The 11752-nt window shown below is 40.2% G+C and overlaps 1 protein-coding gene across 1 annotated transcript in view; it reads left to right on the forward strand.

Annotated features, from left to right (window-relative positions):
• The window catches only part of sardh (sarcosine dehydrogenase), a 35708-nt gene that overhangs the window by 17713 nt on the left and 6243 nt on the right, over positions 1 to 11752 (forward strand). The window contains exons 8-14 of the mRNA XM_037692037.1: positions 779 to 891; positions 1031 to 1172; positions 6925 to 7008; positions 7101 to 7214; positions 7667 to 7805; positions 9557 to 9670; positions 9941 to 10088. Coding sequence (XP_037547965.1) covers positions 779 to 891; positions 1031 to 1172; positions 6925 to 7008; positions 7101 to 7214; positions 7667 to 7805; positions 9557 to 9670; positions 9941 to 10088 — 854 coding nt within the window. The remainder of the gene's footprint in view (positions 1 to 778; positions 892 to 1030; positions 1173 to 6924; positions 7009 to 7100; positions 7215 to 7666; positions 7806 to 9556; positions 9671 to 9940; positions 10089 to 11752) is intronic.

The following is an 11752-nucleotide window of genomic DNA, read 5'->3' on the forward strand; positions in this document are numbered from 1 at the left end:
GTTAATGTAGATTCTGAAACTGGCCCTTAGTTTGAAAAATGTTTTAATTTTGGCCCCCTTTTGTAAGTGAGTTTGACACCCCTGGTCTAGTGGTTCTACACTTAAATGCTCCTTAACCTCCTTCCTGAGGGGAGTGGGGCAAAAAGTGTGTGTGCTGGGTGAGTGGAGTCCTTCATGATGCAGGTGGCCCTCTTCCTGCATCCAGAGGTGTAGATGTCTGTGATGCTGGTGATACGATTAAAGTGCATTTATGAAGGAAAAGTTCTACTGAGACGCACCTTTACTATAAAGTCAAGCAAACAAACAATTATTTTTAGGTGGTTATCTTGTTAAATTTCGAATACACAGCGAGTCGTCCCTCTGTGCGCTTCCGCGAATCGTCTTTTGAAATGCAGCTGATTTGACCGTCAAAGTGCATTTATTAAGGAATAGTTCAACTGCGACACACCTTTTACTATAATTTCGAGCAAACAATTAATTGTTTTTAAGTTTTAATCTTGTTAAATTCTTGTTAAAGTCCTCCCGTGCACACACCCACAGCCGCCATTTGGCAGCCAATCGCTTTTTAGCACAACACCGGCCCACATTTCCGGGTGGTCATAATAGATGCGACTTATACGGCGATGGCAACGTGTACGGCGACAAGTATGCTAATCAAAGCAAATTTATTTCACAGTTCCAATCATTTTAAGTTTATGTGCATTTTTGACAGGATCTGCCTGTTTAGCTTGATGTTAAATGATGATTAATCTGTGTCTAAATTGTAAAAAAAAAAAAGGTCTCCAATCTTATTGTGTCAGGTATGATGCTGGGAGGTGGCTGTGGAAGAGAGCTGGCCCACTGGATCATACATGGTCGCCCTGAAAGGGACATGTATGGATACGACATCAGGTACATCAGTTCTGAAGGTCCTGGTTTCAGGCACAGAGCACCAGGAGGCTCAATAATAACTCCACTATGAACTTGGTGCAGCTGTAACTTTTAATGAGGGCTCATCCTTTTGAATTCCTGTCCCTCGTGTCCTTCTCAGGCGTTTTCATAGTTCACTGACAGACAACAAACGCTGGATCAGAGAGAGGAGCCATGAGTCATATGCTAAGAACTACTCCGTGGTGTTCCCCTTTGATGAGCCGCTGGCCAGCCGCAACATGAGGAAGGACCCTTTCCATCAGGTACGAGAGAGCTTGGATGGACAGGTAATCAGGGGCAATTTAGAGAAGTAATTTGTATGTGTCCATTTTCTGCTGTGAGTTAGTAAGGCTCCTTTTAACTGTGGCTTCATCAGATATTTGAGTTGGAGGTAGAACTATAATAGAGTGAAAAGTCATGGAAATTTACATGTGCATGATCTTAGCAGTTATTCATGGTTTAAAGCCATATTAGTTGTCAAAATGTGATTTTTCAGTATTTATTTGAACCTTAAGTATGTGTATCGTCTAGGATATTAAAAAAAAACTACATACGGATCATTTTCAACAAAAAGTCTACAGCATATTTGTAATAAAGGAGCAAAATCACCAGTCATGTTTGGTTTCCAACAATTAATGGTGGTTTGTTTACATTCGAACGTCGAGCGTTTAGATATTCTGAACTCTAACGGGAAAATTTCCATCCCGATCATAATTAATCACAGAATTTATTAGTAAACATATGTGACGAATATTTGACGTTTTCTAACACAATTCTTATAAAAACCCTGATGAACAATTGTTTAATACTGTCAAAATTGTGTTAGAAGCAACAAAAAAAAACGGAAATATTACACATTTTGACAGGCTTTAAAGGTACTCATTGCAATGTCCCAAAGGTTTATCAAAAAAAATTAATAACATAACAAATATGCAAACATAGCAAAGTTTGTGACCGAATGCCACCTAGTTCATGCATTTGTTTACCTAGAAATCAACCAAAGTGACTGAAAGTAGGTCAACCATCGGTCAGCCATATTTGATTTCCTGAACAGAATACAGCCAGCCTAATGTAGGTCAGTCATGTGACTCCGGCTCAAGGTTTTGAGCAGATTCAGCTGCATGTTTTGCTTACATTGAGTGTAAACCTACAGTTCAGAACTTCATTTAACATATCTGGGAAATTACTGGAGTCAAAAAATCTAAGACTGCACAAGTTTATATACCGTATTTTCTGGACTATAAGTCGCACCTTTTTGCATAAATTTGCAAGTCCTGCGACTTGTACACCGAAGCGACTAATATACGTTTTTTCACCATATTTATGGCCCAATTTTTGGCTGAGATCCGACGATTTCATTCATTCGGACATGGAAAATATTGAACACTACCATTTTCAGCTGCTAGAGGGCCCTCGAGCAATATGGCAAGCCAAGTCTCTCATTAATAGGTAAAAGTGGTTATTAATGAGACACTTGGCTTGCCATACCACTTATATTTGTCTCACTCCAGAACTCATTTCACCATGACGCCCAGGCAAAATGCAGCTGATTTGACCATTAAAGTTCATTTATTAAAGAAAAGTTTAACTGAGACACACCTTTGCTATAATTTTGGGCAAACAAATAATTGTTTTTAAGTGTTAATCTTATTAAATTCTTCTTGAAGTTCTCCCGTGCACGCTCCCATGGCCGCCTTTTTGGCAGCCAATCATTTTTTGGCACAACACCGGCCCACGTTTCCGAGTTGTCAGCGGTGACACATGTGACTTATAAGGTGAAGACTTATTTATGTTTTTTTCCACTTTATTAGACATCTTTGAACAGATGCAACTTATATGTGGTGCGACTTGTAAGGCAGAAAGTACAGTAATTTAGTTTCATACTTGGCTACACACTTAGTAGCTGGCTTCTCATGAGATTATGACCACATGTTAATCCAAGGTCTTTTCCCATTTCTTTCTTTTGTGCCTCATCTTTCCTTTGTCCTTATGGTGGTTTAGAAATCACTCCCGTTTTTTATCATCCAAAAGGGTCATTGCACATTATTCACATAGCTGTTGTACGCTGAATAATAGGAATATTTATAGTTTATTGGTTTCAACATTGTGGTAACAGATGAAAAAAGGAGATTGGTTTATTTCAACAATTGCTCTCTTCAATAAGGTAGCTCTTGCATATTCTCCTTAAATCATACAGCTTTACTCTTGATGCTCACCCAGCAGAGATTATACCTTTTCTTTCTCTTTCCTCATACCTGCTTCTTGCCTCCTGCACTCATGTCATCCATTAGAGGGAATATGATCTAAGAGTAAGGAAAGGAGCTAAGGGTAGCTAAACAAAGAAATGAAACATGGTCATTTTGTGTGGCTCCAAAGTTTTGAAACAGTCCTTTACTGCCAGCTTTCCTGTGATTGACACTGATAGATGAAGGATTCAGTCAATCTTTTGACAAGTCCTTTTTATAAGCACCTAAAAATATCTCGTTGTCCGAGGTAACAACCTCCTGGCGTGTAATGTCGACGTATGAAACCAGATCATTGTTTTCTCACCAGGGCATCTCAGACTCTGTCTGCTTTAGGCTTGTCAAACACTGACACCATCTCCTAATGTGGGGTTGTCCCTCTGTTACTCTCCCACGTCTTTCTGTCATTCTCTTTCGTCTGATCAAATCTCGAGGCGTATGACTGATTGAGGATGATGGCAGTAAGCTGTGTCACTTTCTCCTCGGCTGCTGTCTGACTCTAAATGATCCACTCCGACTCGCTTGTTCCTGGAAGTCTCTCGGCTTCGTGTCGTTCCTTAGCTCAGCACAAACTCCTAATGGACCTTTTCTTCACCATGCTTTACACATTAATGAGCCTCTTAGACCTCATTTCTCTTGATCTGTTCGTTTCTTTCCCCCTCTGATCTCACATGTAGGCACGTTTCAGAACAGATTACCGTCAAACACACTCCATTAGAAATGTTGTCATTGTGTTTTGTAGCTCATGTCCTGTGCTTCCTCATAACTTGTTTTATTTAGTGTCTCTGACACTTTGCATGCATATTTAAAGCTTCCTGCAGGCCGTTTTGAAGATCGACTATATTTGAACAAATGAAGCACAGAAAAAAGTAACAACAGGTTTGTAAAGGTTTAATTCAATGTGATTTTGCAACACGTTAAAGGTTTTCCCTGCTGAGCAAGCCGTCTCTGCAAAAACAACGAGACTCGCTACTTTTTGGAGCAAATACAACTTTATTTCAGACTGCAAGCAAGTCGTCTCCGACACTGCTGCGCACGCGCTTTCTCCACCTCGGCAGCACAGACGGTAAATATAGCTCGGTGTGGGAAGTTTTTGGCAAAAGACAGACAGCTTGATGCCTGCTCAGAGGAGAGTATAGCACTACATACCTACCAACCGTGGGCGACTGTCAGTTTTAACAACGATGGAGAGCCTTGAAATATCTTCTCTTAACACTCTTCAAGAATTAGGAAGAATACCATTACTGCTGCTGTTTGTACTAAATAACCAAAGTATACTCTTTTTTTCTTTACAGTTACTCTATAGAATGACAAGGTTTTAAATATTCACCTCGGTTTTTACTCTTTGTCAATTTGTTGGAGGATAAAGAGTCGATTTGTTGGAGGATCAAGAGTCGGAGTCAGAGAGATTTATTTGTCATACATACCACACGTGATACATGAGGTGGGACAAAGCTATGCACCGGTACACAGGGTCCCAGTTACATCCAACAAAAACACAAATTGTAAAGAAAAACATTAGTAAGATCCGAGTCATGAACTAAGAATGTACTAAACTAAGAATACACTAAGCACTAATGGTACAAAAACAATGCGCCAAAACAACAACAGCAGCACGAACATGAGTCTGTGTGAGCAGATGAGGATTAATGAACACAGCAATATGAAATAATCAGCAGCATGAGATCAGCATCATGGATAGTCAGCAGCACATATCAGCCAAGTGGCATTACAGTGATTTTCACAGTTTTTTTTTTCACAGTTTTTTCACAGTGATTATTCTGGTTAGAGATTCATGAGTCTAACAGCCTCAGGGTAGAAGCTGTTCCTCAGTCTAGTGGTTCTGCACTTAATGCTCCTCAATCTCCTTCCTGAGGGGAGCGGGACAAAAAGTGTGTGCTGGGTGTGTGGAGTCCTTCATGATGCAGGTGACCCTCTTCCTGCATCTGGAGGTGTAGATGTCTGTGATGGTGGGGAGAATGACTCCAACAGTCTTCTGTGCAGCCTTCACCACTTTCTGCAAAGCTTTTCTTTCTGCAGCTGTGCAGCCTCCATGCCACATGTTGATGCTGGAGCACAGGATGCTCTCCACTGCGCACCTGTAGAAGGAGGTGAGGACTGAGCTTCCCAGACCAGCTCGACTCAGCCGCCTGAGAAAGTAGAGTCTCTGATGAGCTTTCTTGATCAGGCTGGTGTTGTTGTCTCAGCTGAGGTTGTCATTCAAGTGCACACCCAAGTACTTGTAGCTGGAGACCACTTCCACCACATATCCTCCTATGGGGTAGGTGTGTTTATTCCTTCTGAAGTCCACAACCATCTTTGTCTTATTCACATTGATGTGAAGGTTGTTCATCCTGCTCCAGCTCTACTGGTGTTCCACCTTCCGCCTGTAGCTGGACTCATCATAGTTTATGATGCATCCAACTGCATCCAGCTGTATCGTTTGCAAACTTTACAATATGACAACCTGGATGGGTCGGTACGCAGTCGTACGTTAGCAGAGTGAACAAGAGTGGGCTCAACACACAGCCCTGCGGGGAGCTTGTGCTGAGGGTTATGGTGGAGGAGGAGAAGTCGTGGATCTTCACAAAAAAAATAGAAAAAATAAAGCTGCATTAGGTGTTGTTTTCATACTACTCATAAAGTAAATGTGTACACTGTGAAATGGGACTTTCATACAGATGGTGTTTGGAGCTTTTAGCTTATTGTTTAGCCACAGCAGCACCTGCCAATAATGTGAAAATGAGACGTGATGTGACGTACAATGTTACTCAGTAAAAAAATTTAAAAAATAATCAAATTCACTGATAATTTCAATAAAATGTATTTGAGCACCCAGATATTAAAAATACGGAAGAAAAACGCTCAAATGTTCAATAAATCTGAGTCCACAGAAAGCTGTCTGATTATGTACCGTAATTTCCAGACTATAAGCCACTACTTTTTTCACACGCTTTGAACACCAAGACTTATACAATGCTGCGGCTAATTTTTGATTTTTTTTTTTTTGATGGGCTAACAAGCTTCATGCCACCAAAACATTTAGCTTCGTCAGACCCAGGCGCTCGCATAGCTGCTCAATACACGTCTCTATTTGGGGGTGGCGATCATGACTTCCTGGTAGACTACTGTATTTTTTTTTTATCAGCCGTACATGCACTGTTCAGAAAAAAAATAAATAAAATACTGTATTTGTGCGTGTTACCAGTACGTATTTAATTAAAAGTTAAAACAAAAAAAAAAATTCTGTGTAAATATCTCATGTTACAACCTGCAGCTTATAGACAAGTGCGGCTTATTTATATAAAATTTTCATTTTCTTTTTAAATTTAGCGGGCACGGCTTATATTCAGGTGCACTCAATAGTCTAGCAATTGCAGTATATTGGATCAGCCCACAGGTAATAGCTGTGATAAATAGCTTATGTCTAACTTCTCGCATTTGTAACAAATCAACTTTCATTAAAAAAATGGGTATTAGCCAGGTGCGATGCTCAGTAAAATTTGAGAACTTGATGCATGGTTTGTAAACAGCTTTTTAAGAAATTAAATGAGAGAAGTTGTTAATGCACATTTTATATGAAGTAGAAACAGCCCCAACTAATATGTGTTGAATTGTTAATCTAAATTTAGGTATTAGCTAGTAACCATAGCTGAGTACTTGGCTGCTAACTGCTGAATTATATTGACACAACTTTAATAGAGGAAAAAGAAGAAACGCCTAACATATGATTACCAACTACCAATTTAATTTGACTTACTTTACGCTTCAGGTGCTGACTGAGCAGGGCTGTGTGTTTCAAGAGCGCCATGGTTGGGAGAGACCAGGCTGGTTCAACAAAGATGGGCCTGTTCCTGTGAGAATCACACCCCACACAAACCATTATAAGTCGCCCCTTCCAGTTGACTGGCCTCCAACAGCTTGCTTGTACTGGATGTGTTACTGCAGGTTAAAGACTATGATTATTATGGCGCTTACGACATTAAGATGAACGTAAACTACAAGTACAACAACCTCCTTGGCAAAGAGTACACCTTCGACTTCCCTCCACATCACGATGTGGTAAGATATCAAGAAATCTGTGATGGTGTGTTTGAGCGCAGTCAAAGGGGAACGTCCTGTTTTGCCAGTGTTAAAACATGGTCAACTAGTCAAATGAATTTGAAGATATTCTGTTCTGCAGGATTGCAAGAAGAGAAATAAGTATGCGCCCCTCATATGTCATGAACAAGTAACGGTAATGATACAGTCTGTAGGTTTAATGATGCATGAAGAGTTTCTGGGCAGTTAACTAATTTAGTAGCTTGACAGACATGAGGGATACCAAGAGCCTTGATGCAAAAATCTGTTAGTCTGCCTTGGATTTCACCTCTGCGATGAGTCCTGCCCTATAAGTTGTGCTTAAGGTTCAGCTGTATTAGAAATTACGTGCTTTTTAAAAACCATTGTATGTAACATATTGCTAGTTAATAAGCCTGTTGAATTTATTATTTTTGTTTTTTTTCTTAATGCAGATTAAGAGCGAGTGTCTCTCATGTAGAAACAGTGTGGCTGTGTTTAACATGTCCTACTTTGGGAAGTTTTATCTCACTGGACCGGACGCCAAGAAGGCAGCTGACTGGATGTTCACGGCTGATGTCAACAAGAAGCCAGGTCAGTTGGGTCGCTGCCTGAACACACTCACTGATGGTCGAACAGATGGATGTGATGGAGGAAGAGACCTGGATGGAGAAACTAGAAAATAGAGCTTGACCGATATGGAAATTTTGGCTACCGCCAATTGGGCGGAGCAGGCTAATGCCGATAACCGATATAATGGCTGAAAAATTTTGAGCTACTTGCCAACACTGAAATGTTTTATCTCTACATTAGATTTATTGTTCTGGATAAAGTTTTTCAAGGCAATAGTCTATACTAGATTGTTAGCTTGCTAACTTGAGAGGCACATAACTAATGACAAGCAGGTTGAAGGATTGAAGATAATTTATTATTGTTTTTTTATTATTTTACAGATCAGTTTCAATAACGTTACCATGCTCTGTTCAGCAAAATATGCTACACAGTTGTTCTCTGCTTCTGCTTTGCTGAAAGTGAAAGTTAAAGTGAATGGTTATGACTTAAAAATAGTCCGCATGTGCCCTCTGCTGGTGAGATTGTACAATTATGCCATTTGCATGTAAGGACACGGCTTGTTCCCAGTGTTCATATCGGTGCATAATGGGACAATTATCACTGATACCAATATGTCCCTAAATGCATACATCAGCCTAAAATATCGGCCCTACCAATATATCGGTTGGACTATACTAGAAAAGATTACAACATGTGAAGTAAACACTACTTCTGAATGCCAGTATGTAGGATCAGAGGTTAGGCTTGAAGCACTGACGGGAGTCTCTATTACGTCAGCATACCATTAAATTTATGATTTCTGCAGTAGAAATAAAAAAAATAATGATAATAAAATAAAATCAGCAGTCTAGAAATCAGAAAAAAAGAAAACAGTCTTTTTTGTAAAGTTTTTGGTTTACTTAAAGTAGCTCAAGTATGGTAAATGTTGGATAAATGAATTACCATATTTTCCAGCGTATAAGTCGCATCGGAGAAATATCCTGATGCATGCTCAATAATCCATAATAATAATAATCAATAATAATAATTAATAATAATAATAAAAAATGTTTGAATGTCCAGAGGACCAGATTGAACTTTTTTGGCATTTGCAGAGAAAAAAAAAAGATATGTCACTTCAGCGTAAGTCGCATTTATTATGCATCACCGCTGACCTGTCGCATTTATTATGCATTTATTTAATGGTCAAAACTGCATTTTGCCTGGGCGGCGCCATCCTTCCATCGTGGCCAAAACCGCTAGCTCTCCAGCGTTCCTCCTCCTGCACCAGCCCACAGACAAAGAGTTAGGAAAAGCTTAAATACCTATTATCAGACAGTGGCGAGGTCAAGATGACCTCTGCTTCACGTCTCACACTTTGAATGAAGTTATCAGTTATCAGTTATGAGGCTTCTCTCTAAGTAGACAAAAAGACTCCGTCAATTTAACATTAGTAAGTGATAACATCCATGACCTTTACGTATATCTCCTAACAGTAAAGCTCAATAAGTAGTTTATGATCAACTCTGTTTCGATGTTCTTGCCCGTTTATATACCGGCTCCAACAGAACAAGTGAACTCTGAGGTTGATTCAGTTGTAAATTTGTCACATTTTAATTACGGTTGTTCAAAACACTATCTACAGCAGGTAAGATATTGTTTGTACATATCCTTTCCCACAGTTTCAGAAAAGAAGAGCGTTCGTCACAAAGGATCAGTTTAAAGCAGAAAATTGGCCACAGATTTATTTCATTCATGTTTAATGTTGTTTTTTTTCCCCCTGCATGTTTCAGGTTCCACCGTGTATACCTGCATGTTGAACAAAAGAGGGGGTGCTGAGGCCGACCTGACGGTGAGCAGATTGGAGCCCTGTGCTGCCAACCTGCCCCTGGCACCAGAGTCCAATGGTGAGCATGATTCAGTACCGCTTTAAAAAGAAGTCTCGAAACAAAACAAACGAGCGGACTTTGAGACCAAATGAGGCAGGAGTCTTTTTGAGTCTTGTATCCGCCAACATTCATGAACAAAACGAGACAAGTTATAATTTTTCCATACCAAGTTCTGTTTGGTGGGGATTTTGGAACGAAACTTGAGACTTGGCCAGTAATTGAGAAGCGATAAGTGATGATCTTTAACGGTGGCATTTTTCCTTTCGTACCTAATCCCCTTTGCTCCAGGCGATGCGTACTACCTGGCCATCGGAGGCGGTGTCGCAGAGCACAACTGGAACCACATTAGAACTGTTCTTCAGGACCAAGGCTTCCGGTGCCAGCTGACAGACCACTCAGAAGACATGGGGATGATCAGCATCCAGGGACCCAAGAGGTGGGGGGAAAGAAGGGCTTTGGTGAAATAACTAGACTTCATTTACCTTTTGTTTTTTTTTTAGCTTGTATGTCTTTAATGAAAATTGTGTTACTCAGATAAACAAAATCAAACTCTGCCGAAGGTTTAAAAATAAGGAAGGTAGTCCAAGTTTTACACTTTCTTCTTCTTACAGCCTTCCTTTGTTGCTTTTACTCGCAGAGCAAGCCAGGTCGACTTCTTCTTGATCTCAGTCTCTTCTCACCTCCATTGTTTCCTCCCCCCTTCTCCCCCCTTCACCACCTCGCTGCCCTTCGTCTTTGTTCTTCCCTCTCAGCAGCAGCTGCAGGGTTCATCCACCCCGTTCTCTGTGTGGGCTTTGTCGATTTCTCTCCCTTCAGGCTTTTACTCATCTTCTGTTTTCTTCTCTCGGTGGAGATCAGACCCCCACCCCCACCCCCCACCCCTCCGGTGCTGCTTTCTCGACCTACTGTTCTTTACCTCATTCAAGTTCTTAGGTGTTTTTTTTATCCATCCTGCTGACATCAACGATCCACAACGGTGTCACTACAGCGTAGCTCCACATTGTGGGTCCCACTGAGCTGAGCACTCAAAACAAACAATTCATTGGTGGATTTTCCTCCCTGTATGGATATCGTTGACAAAAATTGACCCCTATGTTGCCTCACTGCACAGTGCTATCATTTTATATTGCAAGTATGAGGGATTGCAGGAAATTACTCTTCTGATGTTTAGCTTCTGTTTTCCTCTAAAGCAAATGGATCCATGTAAAGCAGGACAGGGTTGCTGTGTTTACAGAAATGCATCAGTGTTTTCTCTTCACGTGGCACTTCTTTCAAATCCTCCAGGGGCAGAAGTCTTGAAACTTGGCAGCATGTTCTAGAGGAGTGAAGCAAATGCTCAGTCTCGTGCTTTGTAATTACGCAGCCCATGTTTAATTGATGAATTGATGAAACATCTTCGGTATACATCCCTGAGTCCACAGCTGCCAAGTCAGAGAAACAAATGCTGGGAACAGAAGCGGTCTTCCCATATAGGAGTGCACACGTTCACTGGTTATATTAAAGCTAGTTGTGTGAATTCACACTGGTTTCCTGGTTTTTATTATTCCATATGTTTTGTGCAATCCTACTGCTTTTGCATTCTTTAGCTGCTATTTCAGCCCTTCATATTTCAAAACATTCAGCTCATGCAGGAGATGCATGCTATGATGTTTGGTAGTTTGTAACTTCCTGAAATCTGCTCCTTCTCTATTTTTTTTTTTTTTTACCTTAGGCTATTTTTAGCTTTTAGCTATGTTCTGCTACTTTAGCTATCCATTTGCAACTTTTGAATTTTATCTATAGTTCTGCTGCTTTTTACTTTCAGCTAGCATTTTGCTAATTTTAGCCTTTCTTTTGCTCATTTTAGCTAATGTTTTGCTGTTGTCAGCTAGCATTTTGATCAGTTTAGCGTTAAGCTTAACTTTTGCTACTTTTAGCTGTTAGCTACTGTGTTGTTGCTTTTAGCTAGCCTTTTGGTAAATTTAGCTTTCAGTTACCATTCTGCTACTTTTGGCTTTTTGTTCAGTTCTGCTGTTTTTAACGAGTGTATTGTTATTTTTAACTTTTAGTTACTGCTTTGCTACTTTTATCTAGCCTTTTGCTAATTTGAATTTTTAGTTA

Source organism: Nematolebias whitei, chromosome 18, assembly GCF_014905685.2.
Source record: "Nematolebias whitei isolate Nwh7 chromosome 18, NemWhi1, whole genome shotgun sequence".
Classification (NCBI taxonomy): domain Eukaryota; kingdom Metazoa; phylum Chordata; class Actinopteri; order Cyprinodontiformes; family Rivulidae; genus Nematolebias; species Nematolebias whitei.